Source organism: Lepidochelys kempii, chromosome 7, assembly GCF_965140285.1.
Source record: "Lepidochelys kempii isolate rLepKem1 chromosome 7, rLepKem1.hap1, whole genome shotgun sequence".
Taxonomy (NCBI): Eukaryota; Metazoa; Chordata; order Testudines; family Cheloniidae; genus Lepidochelys; species Lepidochelys kempii.
Window position 1 is genome coordinate 32,840,313 of NC_136386.1, and position 23,829 is coordinate 32,864,141.

At 53.1% G+C, this 23,829-nt stretch overlaps 1 protein-coding gene across 25 annotated transcripts in view; it reads right to left on the minus strand.

Annotated features, from left to right (window-relative positions):
* Nucleotides 1–1,450: 1,450 nt before the first annotated feature.
* Nucleotides 1,451–23,829, minus strand: part of NRXN2 (neurexin 2) — a 274,833-nt gene continuing 252,454 nt past the window's right edge. For 15 of the 25 annotated variants that reach the window (XM_073351968.2, XM_073351963.2, XM_073351962.2 and 12 more), the window contains 2 exons: nt 17,619–17,697; nt 1,451–5,653 (listed from right to left, as the gene is read on the minus strand). In XM_073351968.2, the coding sequence (XP_073208069.1) occupies nt 4,758–5,653; nt 17,619–17,697 (975 nt within the window). In that variant the 3' untranslated portion in view covers nt 1,451–4,757. The remainder of the gene's footprint in view (nt 5,654–17,618; nt 17,698–23,829) is intronic. The other 10 variants (XM_073351981.2, XM_073351978.2, XM_073351977.2 and 7 more) reach the window with 1 other exon arrangement.

Consider the following 23,829-nt stretch of genomic DNA (forward strand, 5'->3'; position numbering starts at 1 on the left):
GTGTGCTGCTCACAGGGGTGAAGCCTTGTCTCCTGGACATGCTCCTGCCAGCAGAGCTCCTCCAACCTGGAAGGACCTGGGCTAAGGCGCTGAGGGTTTAGCCAGGTCCTGCTTCCCCCACACTGCAGTGTCTGTGAGTTCTGCTTCTGGCCTCTGTTGGGACAGGGACAATGCTACAGTCTCTGCCCTCCTCTGTGCACAAGCCCCGGGAATGGGGCCCAGAGCCCCAGGCTCAATTTTGGGGGCTGGGTTGCCTCCAAAGGAGCGATGCTGATTGGCTCCAGCTGGGGATCTGGCCCCATCGGCTCAGCTGGAGCTACAGCTGATTGGCTCCAGCTGGGGATCTGGCCCCATCGGCTCAGCCGGAGCTACAGCTGATTGGCTCCAGCTGGGGATCTGGTCCAACATGGGCAGAGCTAAGAGGCTGCATCATTCCAGGTTAGGGGACAGCGATGCAACCCTCTCTGCTCCTTGATATCAGTTGGGCCCTTGGTCAAACCTGCCCTGGCCAGATCCCCCCGCCGCCTCCTCTCCCCTTTACCTGGGCGGAGAGAAGAATGGAATCTTGTCATCCTGTCCATCGGGGGCTCCTGCTGCATCACGCAGGCCCACGGCCAGGCACAGCGTTCCTCCAAGGGCTTTCTGCCCATTCCACAAGATGCTTAGCGCCCGAAGGCTAATGTGCTGAGATCACACCCCGGAGATCAAGCCCCACGGTTGACCATAAGTTACTGCACTTCACGCTCAGCGCCCGGCCCAACAGTAGCTCTCCTGGGGCTGCTAGCTGCTCATCTCAGGGCTGGCTGGGAGCTGGGGCTTGTCAGGTGGAACACAACGGTGTATTCTAGTGGGTGGGCCCTAGCTTAGCATTCAGCATTCCTGGATCCACTCTAGGCTCTGCCACTTACCGTACACACGGCCCTCCAACTCTTCATGCCTGTTTCCCTCCCATCCTTTGTCTCATTAGACTGAGCTCCTTGGGGCAGGGCCCAGCACCGTGGGGACCTAGTCGCAGTACCTACGTGGCAGAGTAGGGCCTTCATTTCAGTCTGGGAGGTTTGTGCAGCGCCCAGCACAATGGGAACACGGCTGCTCATGGTTGGGGGATCTGTGCAGTGCCTGGCGCAATGGGGTCCCTGATCTTGATTGGAGTCTGTGCAGCACCTGACACAAGTGGGCCCCTGATCTTCCTCAGTAGTGGGGGTGTTGTGCAGTGCCTGGCATGACTAGGGCCCTGATCTTGGTTGGAGTCAGTGCTGCACCTGTGTGACAGGAGCCCTGATCTCGGCCCAACACCAAGCCTGACAGGGCCCCACTCTTTGTTGGTGCTACTGCAATATAACCCATAATAGACAAAGTACAAAGCAATGGAGAAACAGGCACTCAGTCAATCCCTTAACCATCTCTTGGCCCGGTCTGCCCACACAAAATGAGGACTAGAACTACAGAGTTGTACGAAGTATAGAATCAACTGTATTCCCCTTTGCGGTAATGTACATGGGTTGAAAGGTTTTTTTTTTGACTTCATCATAATTGGTAACACTTTACAGTAACATTGAAGAGTACAGGAAGTTTACAGGGTAAATATGCAGAACCACAGAGTATTTCCCCCAAAACAATCAGGAAGGGGTTTCTGTTCATTAAAAAAACCAAACCAGAACTGATACAAAAAGAATGAATTAAAAATTTATTTCCTCCCCACCTGGAATGCTGTAAAGGAAAAAGATTGGGAATTCTCTTGTTAAAATAAACCAATCTCTCTCTCAATATTTTAAAAAGAGGATATTCATTAGTGTCATATTTTTAAAATAGAGTTTGCAATCTTCATTTCTCCGCCCGAGCCCCTCCCCCAAACAAAAATAAAGTATTAATAATGTACAAATTAATTTACAGTTGATAATGTTCATTACACTCCTAGAGAAACGGCCAGAAATCCCCCTCCTTCACCCTGCAGACAGTTCCATTAAGTGGCAACGTTTGGAATGAAGGAAACTCCAATAATAATCTGCATCTTTAAAAAAAAAATGTTGTTTTTTTGGTAAGAGAAAAATACAGAACTTGAGCTCATGTAATCATCCAAGATGCTGAGAGATGCCCACCAAATTTCATATTGGCTAACATTCTCCAAAGCATCTAAGGGATTTAGGAGCATAAATTTCATTTTCCAAAAGTGTAGGAGCCTAAATACCCTGGAAACTTTGCAAAATGTGATGCCTTTTCTTAAAAAAACACCTCAAAGCCTGAAAAGTAATATGAAATGATTTCAGTTCACAGCTTACAATGGCAGATATATCACGCTCTCTCCATCTCGCTGCTAGCCCCTTTTGGCATTTTAGCTTTGAAGGCGAGGGGAGTTTGCAATAACTTTCCCAGGCTTGAGAAATTGAAGTGCCTATTTCACTTGCATCCTATCACTCTGAAAGAAAGAATTCCGATCCAAATCCCTCGCCTCCTGACACCCTTCCCAGCGATGGGCTTGATCCTGGTAGGGCTGGAGTTCTCCAACCCCAATCCAGCACAGCTCCCTTGCTTTATTCATGATACGGCCCCAGAGAAAAGGGGTTTACTGCTAGATCTAGCAGAGGGACAGTGAGATCTGATGGCTAGGAGTTGGCGCCAATAAGATGCATGTTTTTAACGGGGAAGATGAGGAATGAAATTTTAGAGCTGTTCCCTGAGGGATGCAGAGGATTCTTCATCCCTTGAGGGCTTTCTATCATCCAATAGATATGGTTTAATTGGCATGCAAGTCATGGGCTGGGTGCAGGAACCTCTGGGCAAAATTCTGCCATGTCTCCCTTCCAATCTGTGACTCTTTCCCTACTGGCTTTGACCGGATGACCCCCGTGCTTTGAGCTAGGCAGGTGCTGAAGTGCATTGCTGCATCGGAACCAGTTGGAAAGCACCTGACAGAGCAAGGCCCCATGGCACTGACCTGTCTGGAAGCAGGGGGCCGGTCCTGTTGGACAATTTGCACGCAGAAGGATGGGCTGGAGTCTTGCAGAAACATGATCAAAGATGGGAGTTGGTCTCCAGTGGCCGTGCCCAGAGATCATCGAGGGATCCTACCTGTAACGTGCCACACACCTCGGCGGGGACAAATTTTTTGTCTCTAGCTCCTTTTCAAACATCCTTCCAAACCCTCTTGGATTCTTCTGTGTTAAACTGTCCACACATATACCTTATATAATATATATATTTTTATATATATATATTTTATATATATATAGAGCTCTCTTTATATATAGTCATTTGAAAAGCCTTTCCAATTCTCCCAGTGAGGGGAGAAGGTGCAGGTGAAGGAAATAGTCCAACGCCTCCACCCCCCACTTCATTTGCAAATTCCCATCAACAGCTGCTTACCCCCGTTCTGGATACCTTGAAAGAACAATACAATTTAAGGACATGCTCTGAGAAGACACTTAAAGGATGATCACAATAGCACCTTGGCATGGAGAAAACGGGATGGGAGTGGAGGAGCACGGGGGAAAAGGAATTATGCCATCAATCCCCTAGAAAACAGAACAGAAACATCGTATATTTTCCCATCTCCCCCACCCCCACATATCCCGAGCGGGTACGCCCAAACCAGTGTCAGCTCCCGTCGCTGTTGTTTCACAAAAACCAACACCATCCCAACTCTAACCCTTTTGAGAGTAGCACCCCCTTTTGTTACTACAGAGCAGAGAGCCGAATAGCCGATCAGTTCCATAGTTGGACAAGATCCATGTTAACTGCTTTATTTACCACCATCATTATTAATGGATTCATTTTTATTTTCCCGAGAGTTCGTGACTTTGTTTGTTTCGGTTCAGTTTACTCCACACATTTCCAAGACTCTGACACATTAACAAAGAGAGAGAGAAAAATCAGTTATAATTAAAGAACCCCCCCCTTTTATTGTTTTAATAATAATTCCGAGAGAGACCGATTTTTCGTCCCCAAAATCTTTGCCCAGCCAAGTTTTCTGGATCCAGCTGTATCCTGCTCCGCATTGGAATTTTGTCGATAGTTATGAGAGAAAAATCAAATCTTTTGTATCCCAATTGGATTAGTCTGTTTCCAAACAGGGCATGGGAGAGGGGTCTAAAAGGGGTGGGGAGATGTACCCCAAAGTTTCATCTGGATGAGGAGGCATCTAACTTTCTGGAATAACAAAGGGGGGAATCAGCTGTCACCTATATATATATATATATATATATATATATATATATATATATAAGGCAAAATCCTGGCTCAGCTTTATCTAGGGAGCTCCGAAGCCTTCATCAATCCATCTACCCCACCCCCAGATCTTCGTTTTCTGTTCGCTCTCCGAGTGGTCGCTTATTTCCGGTGCCAACCTCTAACCATGGTGTGTGTGATTTGATCGCCCCCTGCTGTGTTCTTTCCCCCACTTCGTTTGCTAAAAGGAAAACAAATTAAACAAACCCCCAAGATCTGAAGGAATCCGGGGTGGGGGAGGAGGGGAAGCGAGCATGATTTTGAGGTGGTTGTTATTAATTTTTGAGGATGAACTGAAAAATTAAAAAAGGGGGACATGAACAAACTGAAACCAGTGCAGGGTGGGGGTGGGGGGCAGGATCCACTGGTTGCCTCTGTGATGCAGAAGGAGGAGAAAGGAAAGCTGGGAGGTTTTGTTGGTCTCTTGTATCCAAAGGTTGGCATGATTTGAGCGGTCTCACCCTGCAATCGTCTCTCTCGCGCGCTCGCCACCAGAGGGACAGGAGGGAGACGTGGCTGGGGGGGGCGGAGACTCACACATAATACTCCTTGTCCTTGTTTTTCTTGCTCTTGCTGGGGGTTTTGGTGGCAGAGGTGGGTTTCTCCTTCACCACCGTGCCGTTGCTCTGTGCCGAGTTGCTGATGTAGTTCCGGCTCTGATCCACCTGGTAAGAGCCTTCGTCCCGGTTTCGGTACTTGTACATGGCATAGAGGAGGATGAGGATGCACAGGGCGGCCGCCGCCACAATGCCGACCACCATCCCCGTGGTGCTGCTAGATTCGCGGATCACCTCGACGGCCCCTGGGGGACCCCTCTCCCCCGAGCCGGTGGGGTTAGCTGTGGGTAGATTGTGGAAATTGGGGGAAGACGTTATACCGGGGTACTTATGCCTGTTACGGTTGTCGAGTTCAAAAGAGGTGGGCAGAGGGGGGTACTGGTCTGGGTGGGACTTGGGGGCCTCGCGATTGTTCATTTTGCCGGCGGGGATGTTACGGACCAGATCGGGAGAGGCAGTGGAGGTCAGGAGCTCAGGGATTGAGGATGAAGCCGGCACTCCTGTCCTAATGTTGGGCCTGAAGCCTTGGGACTTTTTAGATGCTCCATCTGGCCTGGCCAGCAGGGTCCTATCTGTGACCAAGGGGAATGTGGTGTAAAAATCTTCGTCATCAGTAGGGGGCAGGCTGGAGTCGAAGACCTCGCCCGAGGCGTAACCGGAAGCCTCAATGCCCTCTTCGCAATCGCTGTCCTCTTGGTCGGCTAAGCATGGGGGTTTTTGATTGGCGGAAGGGGCTAGGGTGTCTCTGGTGGTCTCTATTACGGTTAGGAAGGGGCCAAAGGTAGGAGGCGGGGGTATGAATGGAGACCGGGTGGCAATTGGTGGGGTGTCTAAGGAATCTTCGGTAATTATGGGCAATACTAATTCACCTCCTAGAACAGAGAGAAATAAAGGGGGAAGAGAAACAGAAAAGGAGAGATGGGTTAATACGAACCGGAGGAAAAACTGCCACATTTGGACACAAGAAACTGAATCAAACTGATTAACTGAATTTAAAACTAGACTCGTTCCCCAATCTCTGGCTGCTTTTTAAACGAATCTTTACGACTGTTTTTCGTTTTAAACTGTAGCTTTTTACAACAAAATCTAGAGAAATCATAAATTTAAAGAAAAAGAATTAAAAAAAAAGAAATTAGTCATTTAATGCAAAAAATTAAACAGATTTTCAAACAGCAGAATTAAGTAATAATAAAAGAAAAAACCTAATTGCAAACTGCTTTTCACATTTCTTTTTATTCCCCTCTTTTTCTCTTTCATTTCATTTTTTCCCTTTTCTTTTCGTTTTAAAAATAAGAGAGCAAACCACAGAATTCAATCAACTTACATCAACAAATTGGCCATGTGATTTTAGCATGAAGAAAAAAAATTACAAAAAAGAAAACTAGGTAAGAATGTTTTTTTGGAGAAAAACAACTTTTTTTTCTTTCTTTTTTTTTTAAAACATCTCTTTTCTCTACCACTTGCCCTTTCAATTATCTCTCTAGAGTCAATTCTATGTTTCTTTCTTTCTCTCTTTCCATCTAGATGTATTTCTCTTTCTATCTATACTCTTTCTTTCTAGATTCATTTGTGTCTATATTCTTTGATCTTTCTTTCTAACTAGATTTGTTCCTTTTTCTAGATTAAGTTATCTATAGTCTTTCTGTTTAGATACATTTTCTTTCCTCTCTCTCTCTCTCTCTCTCTCTGTATTCTTTTATCTATCTTCTTTCTTTTTATCTAGATTCATTTCTGTTTCTATCTATACTATTTCTACATTAATTCCCGTGTCTGTCTATATTCTTTTTTCTGTCTAGCTGGATTAATGTCTCTTTCCTTCTAGATTCATCTATAGTTTTTCTCTCTAGACATATTTACTTTTTTACTTTCATTCTATCTAGATTAATTTTTCTTTCTACATCCATTTCCTTTTTTTCACCTATATAGATTCATTTCTGTTTCTTTCTATATTAATTTATCTACCTTTTTCTTTATTAATTTTCTTTCTAGATTCATTAATCTATGGTCTTTCCATCTAGATGCATTTTCCTTCTTACTTTCATTCTTTCTTTCTAAATTAATTTCTCTTTCTGTCTACCTATCTAGATTCATTTTTCTTTCTTTTTCTGCATATTTTAAAATCTTTCCCTCCCCCCCACCCAGACACACTTTTCAACTCTGTCTGTCTGCATTTTCCATTCCCACCTCCCACCTCTCCCTCCCCCCCATTTTTTTTTTACATCTGGCAATCAAAGTTGATGTTGAAATGACAAGGACACTGCACACATTATTTTGGTCCTTTGACTGTAAATTTGGCGGGTGTGTGTTGGGAAAATACACGTTTAAAAAACATACGTAACTATATTTTCAGTAGCTGTTTTGACAGATCTATGGGCTCTTGCCTATTAGAACTGGAAAGAAAGCAGATAGAGGGACAGATGCCTAGCCCCACTGACATCAACAGGAATAGAACCCAGGAATTCTGACTGCCAGTTCCATCTGCTTTACCTGTTAGACCCCACTCTCCTCCCAGAGCTGGGGATAAAACCCAGCACTCCTGACTCCTATGCAGTTACACCCCATTGCACCAGCTGAGGATGAGGACCCCCGGAGTTTGGCAGACCATTCCCAGTATGTGCCATTCCCATCAGCCGGTTCCCAGTTTCCTCACCAGCTTCTCAATGGACAGTGCCAAAGCCATGGGCTCCCTAGCTACACCAATCTTCCCGGCAGTAACAGGGTTAGAACTCCCAACTCTGCTGCCCCTAAGCTGCCCACCAACCGGAGCTAAACGAGACTTGCTGTTAACTGTGCGGGGCTCCGTCACACAGAGCTGTGACTCTGATTCCTCCCAGGAGAGGGCAGTGGCACCCTCTTCCCTGCCACTTCATTACAGCCCAGCCTCTAGTAGCAGTGCTGTGTCTGTACAGCGATGGGGGCTGCCTGCCAAGGTAGAATCCAGGGGCACCGGGGATGCCAAGGCCAAGGCTCTACAGGCTGTCCCAAGGGGTGAGGCTATTAGTACCTATGCAGTGGGCAGTGTTCCCTCTAATTTTTCCCACACGTGTGGAATGAATTTTATTATGTGCACATCACCTTCATATTGGTGCACATAACAAAATTAATGTGGTGGGGAGGGGCTGAGGGGTTCAGAGTGTGGGAGGGGGCTCAGGGCAGGGGCAGAGGGTTGGAGTGCGGGGGGCTGAGAACTCCAGCTGGGGGTGCGGGCTCGGGGGTGGGGCCAGGGATGAGGGGTTTGGGATGCAGGCTGCCCCTGGGCTACAACAGGGAGAGAGGACTCCCCCCAGCTCTCTCTTCCCACAGCAACACCTGGGCTGGGGGAGAGAGGTGTCTCTCACAGGCCAAGGCAGGTCCAGCCGGGGCTGGGTTGGGTCAGGCAAGGGGTGCCTCCCCCCAGCCGTGGCAGGTCCGGGGCTGGGTTGCAGCTGGGAGCCTCTCCCAGGCCATGGCAGGTCTGGGTTGGGATTGAGTCGGGTCCAAAAAAGGGGTGCCTCTCCCTGCCGTGGGAGGTCTGGGTTGGGGCCTCCCCCTGGCCGTAGCAAGTCTGGGGCTGGGCTGGGTCGGTGATGTGGGAGGGGTGCCTCTTCCCACCACGGCAGGTCTGGGGCTGGGCTGGGGCTGGGGCTGAGCGTCGCGCGGCTGCTTACAGGGAACTTAGGCAGTGAGCTCATAAACCTGCATATGTGGTCACACCACCAGTGGGAGCTGTGATGGGGTGGGGAGTGCATGAGAATGCACGCAACAGAGCCACTACCCTCCATGGTTTACAGACCAAAATCTCTGCTCCGGCTCCGCTTACAGGGCAGGAGCCAACGTGGAAGGGAAAAGAGTTATACAACAGCTTGAAGCAAGTGGTTTAGTGCTCTGGGAGTCAGGACTCCTGGGTTCTTTTCCTGGATCTGGATGGGAAGTTGAGTCTGGTGGTTAGAGCAGGGGGGCTGGGAGCCAGGACTCCTGGGTTCTAGCCCTGGCTTGGGAGGGTAGTGGTTAGATCAGGGGTAGGTAGGTGTCAGGAGCCCTGAGGGCTACGGCCTGTTTCTCTGTTGCTTTACCAGCGAGTCACTTCACTCAGCCGCCCCATCATTTGCAATATCAGAGATCAAACAAGACCACTCCGCAAAGGAGCGTATGGGGTGGAATTAGCTACGTGCAGTGCTTTGAGCTCCCACAGCTCATGCGCCAGGTGGTGTGGAATATGAGGGTGACCCTCCTTTACAAGGCTGCGGTAGGTATTTAAACAATGTGTGTGTTCTCAGTGCCCCCTCCTGCGGGGGGGAGAGACAGTGTAAGCAAATCACTGCTTAGCCACAGCCCTCAGTCAAGCCTGGGACTCAGAGCTGTGACCTGACACGGGGTCTCAAGGGGAAGAGGATGTTGGTGACTGAGTGAGTTTATGAAGGAAGCTCACAAGAGATCAGCTTAGTCAAGCTGCAGGGTGGCATGAGATCTGGCTCCAGGTACGCAATAGGTGCAAAAGACACTGGGTGGGGGGAGAATGGCTTGGAGGGAAATTAGCGGCTATGGGATGAACAGGAGCAAAGGATAAAACTTGGAGGGGGATAAACTGTAGGAGACAATCCTGGCCACTGGTGGTGGATAGAATAGACTGTAGGTTCCAATCTTGGCTGGTGGAAAACACACTGATGGAAAGGACAGCTCCAGAGGCAGGGAGTGGAGTCCATAACTATCAAGTGTCAGGGAGTTCCGCAGGCTAACGATGGAGTGTACAAATGGAGTCACTTGACATGTGTGGCCTGGAATTTCACTGGGGGTTCCTGAATGGTGAGTGAAGGTGAATAGCAGATCCCAGCTGCCTGTCTAGATCCAGCCCATCCTTTTAGACCCCTCTAGCATATCCCCCTCTCCTTCATCTCCTTGCTGAGCTAAACACCCTGATCTTGCCAGCCTCCTCTGCTTCCAAGTATTGAATTGTTTTCATTGCCCTGTGATTTCTGTCAAGCTGGGGCCATCTCATAGATTTACACAATGGCACGAGACTATTATGCTGTATAACATTCTCTCTGCTTCTGCACACAGACTCCTGGCCTATTCTGCACTGGTTGAGTGCTGCTGTGCACTGAGCAGAGGTTACAAGTGAACTGCTAGAGGGTACTGTGCTGCTGGGAGTGAGGTGGGGACTCAGTAGGAGGCGCTCTCTCCCCAAGGTCAGTACTAACCCTAATGTAGCACTAGGGGGTGCTGTGCTTCAAGCAGTGGTGCACGTTAGCCATAGGGATAGTCAGCTGCATCTCAGCACTGGGTGGATCCCTGTATAAATGGGCCCTCATTACCCCACCCCAGAGGCAGCTGCATCGCCACACTGGCTGAGGGATCCCTATAGCTCATCTAGCTCAGAGTCGCATACATTAGCTCAAAATTATCATTAAAAGCATTCATTGTCAGCTGAAGAAAACAGAGTCAGGGCTTCATAGTGGTTTGAAAGGCAGCAGTAAATAACAGGGAAGGAAAAGCTTCTCCCTACAATTGCACACGCCAATGCCGAAGTCTCCAGTGGTTGACAGAGACTCCACCCCCTCTCCTGGACAGATCAGAAATGGAAACTGCCACCCCACTCCCTAGGCCCACGCGCTTTGGAGAGGAACCATAGCCCTGTCACTGGGCTGGAAAGATCTGGCCAGACCCTTTATTACAAGCCTTGCTCGATTGTTGGTATGATAGGTTGTAATGGTATTCTGGGCTGGCTGGGCCCATCAGTCTGACCTGGGGCAGGGAGGCAGAAGATACTGGGCTGGCTGGGCCCATCGGTCTGACCTGGGGCAGGGAGGCAGAGGATTCTGGGCTGGCTGGGCCCATGGGTCTGACGTGGGCTGGTGGGGGGATACTGGGCTGCCTGGGCCCATGGGTCTGAGCCAGGGTGACAAGGGGAGGGGGGGATACTGGGCTGGCGGGGGCTATGGTCTGGCCCGGGGTGGCAGGGAGACAGGGGATACTGTATCACCCAGTCCCGGAATACCAGTCCATGTGCTGAGTTGCCTTGGCTGGGGATGGGCTGGTTTGTGCTGGTGGCTGAGTGCAAAGGATTCCAGGCTGACACGGCAAAGCCTGGCCCAGTAGCTGGGGCTGCAGAGTTGGGGGCTGGGGGCAGCAGCCAACCCCTTCCCTCACAGAGTACTCCATCAGCTCCCTGAGAGCCATCGCCAGGGGTTCAGGAGCCATCAGTTGGGCCCAGAACACCAGGAGAGTTTTTCAAGGTTCTCTCCTGTTTGGTGGTCTTTCTTTTGATTCCAGAGCCCCAGCCTGCCCTGGGGCACAGTCATTGCATGACAACACTGGCCCCTGCTGCAGAAGCGCATGGGCTGCAGCTCCTGGCTCCTCCCTGTACCCCGACATTGCATTTGCTGATGCAGGGTCCCAGCTCCCTCTGCTCTGCCCTGCCCCCATTGCACCTGTGCTCTCCTGCAGCTCCAGGCTCAGGGGCTCTTCACCTGCCCTCACCCAAGCCAGGATCAGTAGGGGGGACAGAAAGACAAGGAAGGGGCAGGCCAGCCCATTGTTTGAAGGAGAGGATGAGGGAACGAGCAGGGGCAAGTCAGTACATCTACATCGTTTGCAGGTGAGGAGGGGGAAGAGGGAGTGGGCCAGCCCATTGTCTGGGGGAGAGGAGGAGGGAAAGGGAGCAAGGCAGCCCATTGTCTACAGGAGAGAAGGGGGAAGAAAGGAAAGGAAAGGAAGAGGGAGCAAAGGTCCCCCTGCCCCCCCCCCCCCCCCCCCCGCTCTCCTGCTGGTGATAGCTCACCTTACCTGATCACTCTCGTTACAGTGTGTATGGTAACACCCATTGTTTCATGTTCTCTGTGTATATAAAATCTCTCCGCTATATTTTCCACTGAATGCATCCGATGAAGTGAGCTGTAGCCCACGAAAGCTTATGCTCAAATAAATTTGTTCGTCTCTAAGGTGCCACAAGTACTCCTTTTCTTTTTACAGATACAGACTAACAGGGCTGCTACTCTGAAACCTGTCAAGCTGCTAGGCTCTCTCTACCTCCCCCTCCTCTGCTGAGGGTAGGGGGAGAAGAGCTCAGCCTGTCTCCTGCTGCAGTCCTGATTAGTGGTTCTCCCCCACCCAGAAGTGGGTAGGGATTCCTGGGTGGATGGGCACATTGGTCTGATCCTGCCCCCCTGCTCTAACTGCTCAGAACTCTGGGTCCCACTGGTGTCTCTGTCACGCTGTGTCATGGCCTTGGGAGCAGGGAAGGGGAGGGGAGCACACACCCCAAAGCCACAGGGGGACAGGGACTGCAGCTGACCAAAACCCAGTCCCCTTACTGCCTTCCCGATATTAATTAAAAGCCTGCAAGAAGGTGTGTGTATGTTTTTAATGAGCAGCCTCTATCTGCTTGCTGAGCCCCTCCGTTGGGCCTTTCATTTTCTCCTGTCTCTTCTCCTCTGGTTTTTATTGTGATGCTTTTGGAAACATTTGGCAAGCGCTGCACAAAGGAGCCGCGCTACCTTTGATCACGGAGAAGAAGAGAGAAATAACATAACCGTGGCGCCGTCGGTATGAGAGGAGAAGAAAGGATGCACCAACAATTACTCAACTCACAAGGGAGGGCCACCATATAGGGGGGAGCAGCTAATTAGTCCCTTGTTTTATTGGGGAGCTGAGCAGTAGTAGCCTGGGTGTCCACACTGAAATTAGCGCTAGGTCTTTCCTGTGCTGTAGTCTAATGTTGGACTAGGAACCAGGACTCCTGCCTGGGTTATATCCCAGCTCTGGAAGGGGAGTGAGGTCTAGTGGGTTAGAGCGGGGGCTGGGAATCCTGGGTTCCTTCCTATTCCCAGCTCTGCTACTGATCTGGGGCACATTCCTTCCCCTCTTGATGCCTCTGTTTCCCCTCCCACCCTTGTCTAGTCACATTGAGCTCCTGGGGGCACGGACTGTCTCTCCCTTTGAGCCTGTGCAGCACCTGGCCTGATGAAGACCTGATCTCAGTTGTAATCTCTAGGCACTACTGCATAATTAAGAAGAGGCTGATTTGCACCATCTGGGACTCTGCTCCTGAAGTTCCTTGGTAGCGGGTCCTTGGGAGGTTTGTCCATCTCATGTCTCCAGTCACAAAACCTAAGAGGGTGAGCACCCCCTACAGCTCCTGCTAAAAAGGGGCCCTCCTACAGGGATCCACGTATGGACTCACACTTGTGAGCAGTGTAGGCACGGCATGTGCACGCGCACACTAAACTTGGTACCCTAACAGCACAGATGTGTGCTAGCCAAATTACAGATCTGTGTGAACCTGGAGGCAAGACTAGAGGGGGAACCCAGAGGGGCACTAATCCCACAGAGGAGTGTGCAGCATATCAGTGGCTTGCAGGTAGACACCAGGCAATGTAGATCTGCAAAAGCCCATTGCATAGACACGTAACTGCAAGCCAGTTATACAGCTGGGTATGGTACCATTTGCAATCGGGGAGGAGGGCACTGAGCTGAAATACAGAGGGAGCTGGGCAAAGAGTGAAAGGAAACAAGTTTTATCACAGAAATATCCCCTCAGTGTTTGTTACTTGACTGCTATAGAGCAGCAGCAGCAGCGCCTAGTGAGTAGAGCACTGGCTGAGAGGCAGGATTCCTGGGTTCTATTCCCCCTCTGCCATTGCCCTTGTGGCCGTCCCTTCTCCTTGGTGCCTCTGCTTCTTCTCCCTCCCTTCATCTATTCAGCCTGTGAGCTCTTCATGCAGAGACTCTCTCTCACACGGGGGTGTGTCCCGCTCCTGGCACAATGGGGACCTCCATGGTCAGAGCCTCTCGCTGCTGCTGTGATGTACACAAGCCCTGGTTACAGCCATGCATGAGCACAGCAGCAGGATTGAAGGGTACAGATGTGCCTTCTGCAGCTCCAGCTGTATGGGGGTGCACTGTAAATGCACAGAGGAATGCAGCTGGGTTTCCTGCCCTTCCGGCTGTGCGAAATGATGCATTGAAAATCGGCAGCACTGGGATATTGTTACAGGGGCCTGAGTCTCCAGCGACTGTAGTGGGGATTGAAGGTGAGCCGTGCTTCTGAAAACTAGGCCATGGGCCAGAACCTTAGCTGGGGTAAGTCAGTAGCTACACTAACTCCAGTGAGTGCACCCTGGTGCACGGCCCATCTAGTGTCATGCTGGGGTCAGCACTGACTAAGAGGGGAGAGCGCCCCCTGCTGAGTCCCCACTCTGCTCCCTTCAGCACCACACCCCCTATGATCAGGCTGGGATCAGATCTGACTCCAACATGAAAGCATCCCCTGCTGAACTCCCTACAGCCTCTGGCCAGAGAGGGCTAGATGCCCGTGTGCAACCAACATCTCCCAACCAATGCCCATGTAGTGCCTGCCTGGTGCAGCTCTGAATGCCATCTAACTGGCCCCCTGGCTGGCAGAGAGACGGAATGGGGGACGGGCAGGGGGAGGCATGCTGGCTGGGGTGGGGCCCTCTGTGGGTGGGTGCAGGGGGCAGATCCCCCTGCTGCTGCCCTGGCTCTGGGAAATCTCACACACAACGGGGAGGTCGACTCATCCCTGGCACAGGAGATAAACATGCACCGAAGGGTCCTGGTGCTCCCGAGACAATAAAGAATGGAGCTAATGAACCAGGGCCAGTGCAGCACCAGGCGCTCCCTGCACTGCCAGGCTCATAAATCTCCCCTTGCTTCCCATCAGGGAGGAAAATTTCATGCCCTACCAGGGCCTGGGTGATGTGGAACAGGGAGTGCGGTGGAGCGGAGTGGGTTAAGAGCAATAACCGGTGTGGATGTTGGGCGGGTGGAGGGAGGGTGGTCAATGAGAGTGTGGGATCTACCCCCACCAGCCCACACTGCAATTTCCATTCCATTTAAAGAGGACACAAAGCCACATCCATCTGTGGCTGGGTGTGTTTCTGCAGGGACAGCAGGGTTCTGCCTGCAGCCAATGCAGTGTCTCCCATGGATGTGGCTCTCTGCTCTGCTCACTCTCTGCCTGGATTTATGTCTCTTTCCTCACTACTCCCCTCCCCTCTCCCCCCTACACTCTCGTTCTATGCCTCTGGCCATAACAACTCTGGCTGTGATCTTGTCAGATCTTAGCACCTGGCCACAGAGGGGACTGGCGCAAAAGAACAAACCTGCGTGAGACAGCGGCTCCCCCTGGCTAAGTTGGGTCGTTGCGCTGGTAGGGAGAGCGACAGAACAAACCCAAGGGGCTGGGAAGCTCACCCTGCAGTCAGTGCAGACCCCAGTGTGGAGTGGAGGGCTCAATAGGGGGCTGGATCTGGAATTGAAGCCAGGTCTCCCTAGTCACCTGAGCGACTGAACCGTCCTTCCTCTCCCCCTCACCACTCCAGATCAGACCAACGGGCACATCCAGCCCAGTATCCTCCGCACTCCCCATTGGATCAGACCAATGAGCCGCTCTTGCCTGGTATCACCCAATGTCCCTTGTCACTCCAGATCAGTCCATAACCCACCTGCCCACCATACTGGATCAGCCCAACAAGCCCACTAACCCAGTACCTCATCTTTGACAGTGGCCAGTGCCAGCCGCTTCAGAAGCAGGTTCAAAGAACCCTGCAGTGGTGGGTCCCCCTACCCCCAGCTGGTCCCACCCAGAGGAGTTCAGTTCCTCCCATAGCCCCTGGTTATTAAGCTGAATTCTACCACTGCACAGTCTGGTATCTGTCTAAAGTCCTGAGCCCTTGTTGGAACGTGGCTAAGCTCTCACTCCTGGGGAGATCCTGTGGCAGTGAGTTCTACTGGCTAATGACATGGTGGAGGGGAGCATTTCTGGAGATCATCTGGGAACCTGACATTTTCTATCCTCTCAGCCTGGCAACATGAGCTGGAGCCAATCAAAGCTCCCAAAGTCCCCCTAGATCCCATTAATCATTGCCTCCCTCTGCCTCCTCTGCTCTTTGTGAGGAGTGGAGAGGGATTTAGAGGCCCTGGACACCAACCTCCCCACCCCCCGCAGGGTACTTCTCCCTGAGGGATTCCCCAATTGCAGCATAAATGACAACATGGCACAAAGGAGCACAGCCAGATCACAGCAAGCCAGAGGTAAACCTCTTCTTCCTTCTGAAAAACCTCCCTGCTCAAGCAGGGAGTGTCCACCTCTTAGGTTTCCCTAGCCCTGGTTTAGCACTCAGTGTGGAGATGCATCCACCTCTGGAGTGGGTAATGCTGTCTGTTTACACAGGGATCTGTCACCCAGTGTGGAGATGCAGCCACCTCTGGTGTAGGGAATGGGGGCAGTTTCCCCTGCCTAGTGCTGAGATGCAGCCACCTCTAGGGTGGGGTGCAGCAGCTGCTTATCAGTCTGCTACAGCAATAATTCCTGAACCACTAAAGGCCCTTTCATTCTGTCAGCAAATGGGAAAGGAGGTAATAAAGGGATGCTTCACAAGCTGGGCCTGAATCTGTATGCTGGGAGGGGAGTGGGATCCAGTGCTTTGAACAGTGGGGGCTGGAAGCCAGGACTCCTGGGTTCTATCCCTGGCTCCGTGAGGGGAGTGGGATCTTGTGATTAGAGAGGGGTGGAGGAGTGTGTTGAAGCCAGGACTCCCGGGTTCTATCCCTGGCTCTGTGAGGGGAGTGGGGTCTAATGGTTAGAGCAGGGGATTGAGAGCTGGGAGCGAGGACTCCTGGGTTCTATTCCCACTTTTCCCAGTTGGGCTTGGATTTGTGTGATGGGGGATGGGTGGCTCCAGCTAACTCTTTGGTCTTGTAAATCCTGGAGCAGGTGCTGGGAGAGAGGTGGGGTGTAGGGGAGCCATTGCACCCTCCGCCTGTCTGGAGAAAGGCAGACAGGATGGTAAGGGAGGCCAGGGGCTGAATGTGTTGGGTCAGCCAGACCCTGAGGTGTCTAAGGGTGTGGGGAGGGTGCCTGCTAAATACAGGTTTGATACTGAAGACCTGATCAGTGGGGAGGGGCAGTGGGTTAGCATAATACAGCATAGAACTGGGGGTGGGGAGTTTATGGGGGAATCAGGGTGTGTGTGCATGAGGGTGCAGATGTGTGAGTTCACAGGTTTCTCTCTCTATTTGTGTGTGCATAGGGGTAAGAGGGTAGTGTTGGGTGAGTTCATAGGATTGTCTCTCTCTGTGCAGGTATCCATAGGGGTGTGCTTGCGTGTGTGTAGCACTATGTGAGTTCATAAGGCTGTGTCTTATGTGTGTGAGTGTACACAAGTGTGTAGCTTTATGAGTTCACAGGGATGTGTCTTTGTGTGAGTGTGTGCATGTAGCAATGTGTCAGGTCACCAACAGGTGTTTGTGTGTGAGTTCAAAGGGGTGTCTGTGTGCATGCATGAGCACAGGGATTGTGTAGGTTTGTGCATTCATGAACAGAAGTTTGTGCGTCAGTGTGCACACAGAGGTTTGTGCCTCTGCATGTGTGTTTCTGTGTGCATACACAGGGATATGCGGATGTGTGTGTAAATGTGGTGCATGCGTGTGAGTGCACCTAAGTGTGTGTGTGCCTCAATGAGTGCAGGAGTGTGTGTGTGTGTAAAGGGATGTGTGTGTCAGTGTGTGTAGGTTAATGTGTGTGTAGGGGTGAGTGCGGTTAGTGTGTCAGTGTGTGTGTAAGCAGCACAGTGTGTCAGGGGCTGTGTAGGGTGTATGGGTGTGGCTGTGTGCATGTGTAGGAGATATAGGGGGGACAGTGTGTCAGGGTGTGTACGGGATGTGTGTCTTTGCCAGGATGTGTGTGTGTAGAGGGGTCAGTGTGTCAGGGTGTGTACGGGATGTGTGTCTTTGCCAGGGTGTGTGTGTGTAGAGGGGACAGTGTGTCAGGGTGTGTGTCCAGTGCACCCTGGAGAAGCCCCCTACCCACACATGCCAGCAGCAGAGAGAAGGACCCACCTGTGCTGGGCTCACACTCCTCCAGGTCCTCATCATCACTGGGGCACTCAGCTGACGCCACCAACAGGTCATCTGTGTTCTGGGGAGAGAGGAGAGCACAGCTCAGTGAGGTGGTGCAGGGTGTGCCCTCCCCGCACACAGCCCCCAGCCTAGGGCCAGCCTGGAGCTAGTGCCCCCTGGAGGGGGAGGAGTTCATGGACCATTCCTCGCACCCTGAGCCTGCCAGGCCTGGGCGCTCCTCACACACTCTCATGTTTTGGTCCCCATCACCTATGGTAGGACTTCGTGCCTCAAAGTCAGGTCTCTGAGGCCTGGGCACCACTTCAAATTTAGGTCCACACAGTCACGGTGTGCAGGGGTGTGAACCCCTCCCCAGCCCCCATAGCTACACTGCCCTAGCCCCCGGTGCAGATGCAGCTAGGCAGCGGGAAGAATGGCTCGGAGAGGCGGTGTGCCTACACTGACAGCAAAAACCTCTTCTGGCAATACAGGCCGCCAATATGCCACAGGGCTAGGCCAGCACAGGTTGCTAGGCCAGGCCAGTACCCTTGGCCTGTGTCTCCCACATCCCAGTGCAGCGCAAAGCAAGTGGGAGACCGTACTGTGCGGTCCCACTGGGTCAGACACACAGCTTGGCTGGCGAACAGCCGTGGTCGGGTCTGGGAGCCTTGGGGATAGACACTGGCCTGGGACTCTGGAGTTTTAGCCCTGGCTCTGGGAGCGGAAGGGGGCCTAATTGTTGGGGGAGCTGGGAGTCAGGATTCGTAAGTTCTATTTCTGCCTCTGCCACTGACTTTAAGTGACTCCTTCCCCCACCCCCACTTCCTCTCCCACCCTGTGTCTTTGGGACAGGGCCTGTCTGTGTCTGTGTAGCACCAAACACAAGGGGGTCCCAATCTCATCTATGCCGGGCCAGCTGGGCCCATTGGTCTAATCTAGGATGGAAGCGAGGTGGGGACACCGGGCTGCTAGCCCATTCCTCTGAGCTGGGCCAGGGGAATACTGGGCTGGCTCGGTCTGGCTCCCACCTATCCATCTCCCTGTTCCCCATCCAGCGAGGGTGCCATGTGGTACGTGAAGGGAGGGGCCTGCTCCCCAGCAATCAGTATTCCAGAGCTGGCTGTGGGGATCATGCTCAGCGTGTCGGAATTAACATAACAAAGACTTGGACAGGGACCCCGGGGGCAGGGAATCAATCAGGGCCCTGGCACAGCAGCAGGAATGGCAATGTGGAAGCACTGCAGAGTGTGTGTGAAGGGGGGCGATACCCCGCTGCAGTCACACAGCTCGCCCCGTTCACATGGAGCCAGCTGTATCTAATGCCTCCCCTCTTCTGCAGCCAGCTATGTCTGATCAGCCCCTCTCCTGCAGCCAGCTATGTCTAATCCCCTTCCCCGCATCCAGCTATGTCTAATCCTTACCCTGCAGTCAGCAGTCTGATCATCCCCCCTCAGCCACTGGGTCTATTTCTCACCTCCCCTGCCCGCAGTCAGCTGTGTCTGGTCATCGCCCCTCCCCCCTGCACACAGCCAACTGTGACAAATCACCCCCACACCCGCTGCAACCAGCTGTGTCTGGTCGCCACCCCTCCCCCCTGCACACAGCCAGCTGTGACAAATCCCCCACACCCAGGTGTGTCTGATTGTCACCCCTCCCTCCTGCACTCAGCCAGCTAAAACAGATCCCTCCACCCGCAGCCAGATGTGCCTAATCCTCACCCTGTTGTAAGTCAGCTAGCTGATCATCAGCCAGCTGGGTCTATTTCTCCCCCTTCCGCACACAGCCAGCTGTGTCTGATCACCCCTCCCCCTGCACAGCCAACCAGCTGTCTGATGCCCCCTCACACACCCCACTGTGTCTAATTGCCCCTCCTCCCCCAAACAACCAGCTGTGACTGATCATTTCTCACCCCCCCGCCCCCAGCTGTGTCTAATCCTTGCCTCTTCTGCAGCCAGCTGTTCTGGTTTACCCCCACCCATCTGTATCTGATCCCCCCCCTTTTCCTGCATTTAATCCCAAATACCCCCTCCCCTCCCTGCACCCCATGAGCCACTGCCCCTCCCTTCAGAAAGGCAGAAGCCTGCTCTGAATAGCAGGGGACATCCAGGAGCCCCTGGCCCCAAAAGCCATAGCTTGAAGGCAAATCTGGAGAGGATTTTAGGGGGCTGGTACTGGTCTCCCCTTTACAGGGTGTGACTAGGAAGGGCAGGTCGGGTGAGGACACGGAAGGGGTGGGGCATATGCAATCCCATGGGGGATTCCCCCTCCCCCTGGCTGTTCATTAACTTTCCCAATTTGGCTTCCTTTGGAGTTAATGGGTGATGTAGCAGGCTCCCTCTAAACCCAAGACCTCTCCTCCACAGCACACTCACACCTCCAAGGGCTCTCCGCCTTGAGGGCTCTCAATCAGGTCCTCCTGGGGTGAGTACTCTCAATCAGGTCCTCCAGGGCTCTTGAGCCGCTTCCCCGTGGGCCACTAGCCCCTTGAAATAGCGACTGAGGTGGCGAAGGACTTAGGGCAAGTGGAATCATGAGGCAATTCCCCAGCTAAGCACTGCTGGGCCTGGCTAGTAGGGGGACCTAGCAGGTGCTGGGGGGATCAGTAGGGGGTGCTCTCCCTTGAGCCTGGGCTGCACTAGGAGGTGCTGTGCTGCAGGGAGTGGGGTGGGAGGCCAGCAGAGAGTGCTGGCAGGCAGAGGCAGGGTGCTGTAAGGCTCAGGGTAGGGGCTCAGGAGAGACGTTCTGTCGCAGGCCGTGCTGGGGGCATGGGCTGCAGGGCTCCACGGGGCGCTCGCCCCTTGCACTCAGTGCAGCACAAGCTGTCGGTGGAAAGCGCCGACTGCTTTAGCAGTGCTGTGCTGCCCCTGGGGAACGGGCTGCGGTCAGTGCCCATGTGAGCCATGCCGAGAGGGTCTGGGCATACCAGTGAACAGCAGCAGGGGAAGTGTGCCCTGCTCCTGCCAGCACGTGTCAGAGATCAACGGAGCTGCCTTGAAAAGCAGGGCTCTGGGGCAGAGCCTGACAGGAGGCCTGGAGACCAGGCTGCTTCTTAAGTGCAGAAAGGATGAGCTGTGTTACCAAAGCACCCCCTGCTCCCAATAGGACAGAGTCCTTGCCCGAGGGGGAAGCTGCCATTCTGCCAGGCATTCAACAGCATGTGCCCTCCAGATGCAATGGGGACTAGAGCCCTGGAGTCCTGACTCCCAGCCCCCTGCTCTAACCACCAGCCCTCCCACTGCTGGGATGGAACCCCGAGGTCTTGACTCCCAGTCTCCATTGCTCTCTGTGCCTCCAGCTCGTAAGCTCTTTGGGGGCAGAGATGGTCTCTCACTAGGTGTCTGTGCAGAGCTGGCCCATGGAGCCATGAACTTGGTTGGGGGTGGGGGCCTGTGCAGTGCCTGGCCCAAGGGGACCCCAATCTCAGTTGCTGGGTCTTTGCAATGCCAGGTGCGACAGGGACCCTGATCTCAGTAGTGGTTCTGTGCAATGCCTGGCATGATGGGGATCCCGCTCTCTGTGGGGGGGGGGGCCTGTGTGCTGTCCAGTGCGACAGGATGCCTGAGTGTCAGGTGGTCTGTGCAGCCTGTGGCGTGACACAAACCCTGATCTCTGTTGGGGAGGGTCTGTGCAGTGCCCAGCCTGATGGGGACCAGATCTCGGTTGGGGGAGGGGTCTGTGATGTGGCTGTCACATAGCAACCCCCCCCCCCCCCCCCCCGGCAGTCCTGTGTGATGGATCTCTGGTCTCCTCATGGCTCGGTGCCAGCGCTCCTGTGCCCCATGCTGGCCCCTCATTACAGCCATAAATCCCTCCCTAATGGGTACAGCCAGTGCATTAATCCCATCAGTATCCTGGCTTGGCCCCAACCGACTAATGAGACTCACTGTCCCTGCCATGCAACTGTGCACAGCCCCTGCCCACCACTGCCCCCTGAGCCCCACGGCCGGGCTGTCCCCCTGCCACATAGAGGAGCCATGGATGCATGTAGTCCAACTGCAAACCAGCACCACATCAAGAGGTTACTGCAAATATGTTCTATACATGGAGCATGGAGGGGCTCGTCCCCCTAGGTCCAGCCTGGGGAGCCCCCCAAAGTAAGGATCCCATACTCAGCTCTGAGCCTCCCCACTCCTAAACAGGAGGCAGTGGGTGAGCACCCAGGACGGATGAACTGCTGGGGACCTGGGACAAGGAGCTGTTTGTATCCAGCACTTTCTAGTGGACTGAGCAAAGGACTCCGGGGTTCTATCCCCAGCGCTTGGAGGGGAGTGGGGTCCAGTGGGTTGGGTGGGGGCCTGGGAGCCAGGTTTCCAGGTTCTATTCCCCTCTCTGCCCAGCTCACGTCTTGTTTGTGGTGGGGCTAAGCCACTGTCCCTTCCTCGTGGCCCCCCCAGCCCCCCTGGGCAGAGAACGCTCTCTGGAGGGGCGCCTGGGTGCCAGAGCATAGAAAAACCCACCGCAAATAGAATCCGCTTTAAACTCCCTGCGTTGCATCTCTGAGTCATTCCCCCTCTCCTCCCCAAAACCTACCCCCCCCAGCCTCTCTCTCAAGGATGGGAAATCAGGCTGGTCTAATTACTGCTCTGGATGCCATGGCAACAGGAAGATGACTTTGTCAGCGATTTTTATTTTTCATACACATGGGCATGAGGAAGAAGAAAAATCCTGTGGCTGCTGCAGCAGCAGCTCCTGGGGAGGGTGACCCCAGAGGTGAATAACATCGTCCTACACCCTGATCTGGGCAGCACAGCACCAGCCCCTGGCCTGCCCCCTCCATCCTTCTCTGGACCCTGCCCTCTGCCCACCCACCCATGCTCCCCTTGCCTCCCTTCTCCCAGGTACTGCACCCTTCCATCTTGCTCCAGCCCCTGCCCTCCATCCCTGACCACCAGGCCAAGCCCACTCATCCATCCTCCCCATCCCCTTCACTCCCCTTCTCCAACTGCAGCTCCTGCCCACGCCATCCATCCTTGCCCAGTCCCTGCCCTCACCGCCTCCATCCTCCTCCACCCCCCTGCCTACCTCCCAGCTCCAGGCCCTGCCCACCCCTCAACCCCCACAAGCACTAGGCCCTGCCTACCTCCCCTCCATCCTGCTCCCCGCCCTGCCCATTCCGCCTCTCCCCGCAGTTGTTTGTGTGACATTGATGTGATGCCTCTCCCAGAAATTAATTTGGGGGTTTTAAATACCGTTCCCGCTCTGCCCCCATCCCCAATCGCTCCATTGTGATTGCAGGGATTGCCCTCACCCCCTCCCAAAGGACTGCAGTCACCTGCCCCCTGCTGTTTCCTTACTTGGGGGCCAGTTCTGGCTGACTCAGGCCTATTCTCAGGAGATGCCAGCTCAGGGAGCAGGGCTCCAGGGCTGTGATGTATGGCTATTGTACAGTGGCCTGGCAGGGGGATGGCACTGGCTTACCAAGAGCTGTGGGTATACAGCTGGGATGTTTTTCTAACAGATCTGCTCTAGTTCACCCAGCAGTGAATTCAGCAAAGGCCTATGCAGGAGGTTTTTCAGGAGGTCAGACTAGATGATCACAATGGTCCCTTCTGGCCTCGGACTTTATGAATCCGGCTTTGCCAAATGAACCTTTGCCTGGCTGACTGTTCCAGCTGGTCAGAAACACTTTGATTAAATGTTTCATTGCCAAAAGGGCCCATTCGTCAAAGCTCAACGTGTCCCTGGGGTTGGGGAGGCTCTGACAAATTCCCTGGCTTGAAAAAAATGTCAGAAACAAGCTTCCAAATGGCTGATTCTTTTGAACTGGAAAGGTTTGGAGGGTTGGCTCAAAATGAATTTCCCTTTCCAAATTAACTTAATTCAGACCAAAGGTTACAAAAGAGAAGGAAAACCAATCAAAACCACAGGGCCATGGGGCTGGGAGGGACCCCGGGTCACCGAGTCCAGACCCTGCTATCGCAGGCACCTCCATCAGAGAATCTGGGTCAGAAACAGAACCAGTTCCATCTTCAAATTGGAGAGCCACGCGCTGCCACAGGGCTGCTCCAGAACCTCCCTCTTCTGCTGAATGATTTCCATTTCCCCAACTGACAGGTTTCCCCTCAACTATGCACTGTCCACATTTTGACTTCTCCTCTGGGGACAAACGAACGAGATCATCAAAAGCCCCATGGGACAGAAAATCGTTTCCTGCCCGGCCTGACTGCCCAGATTGGTTTGAGTCACTAGCGGGTTGGCCAGAGAATGGTTC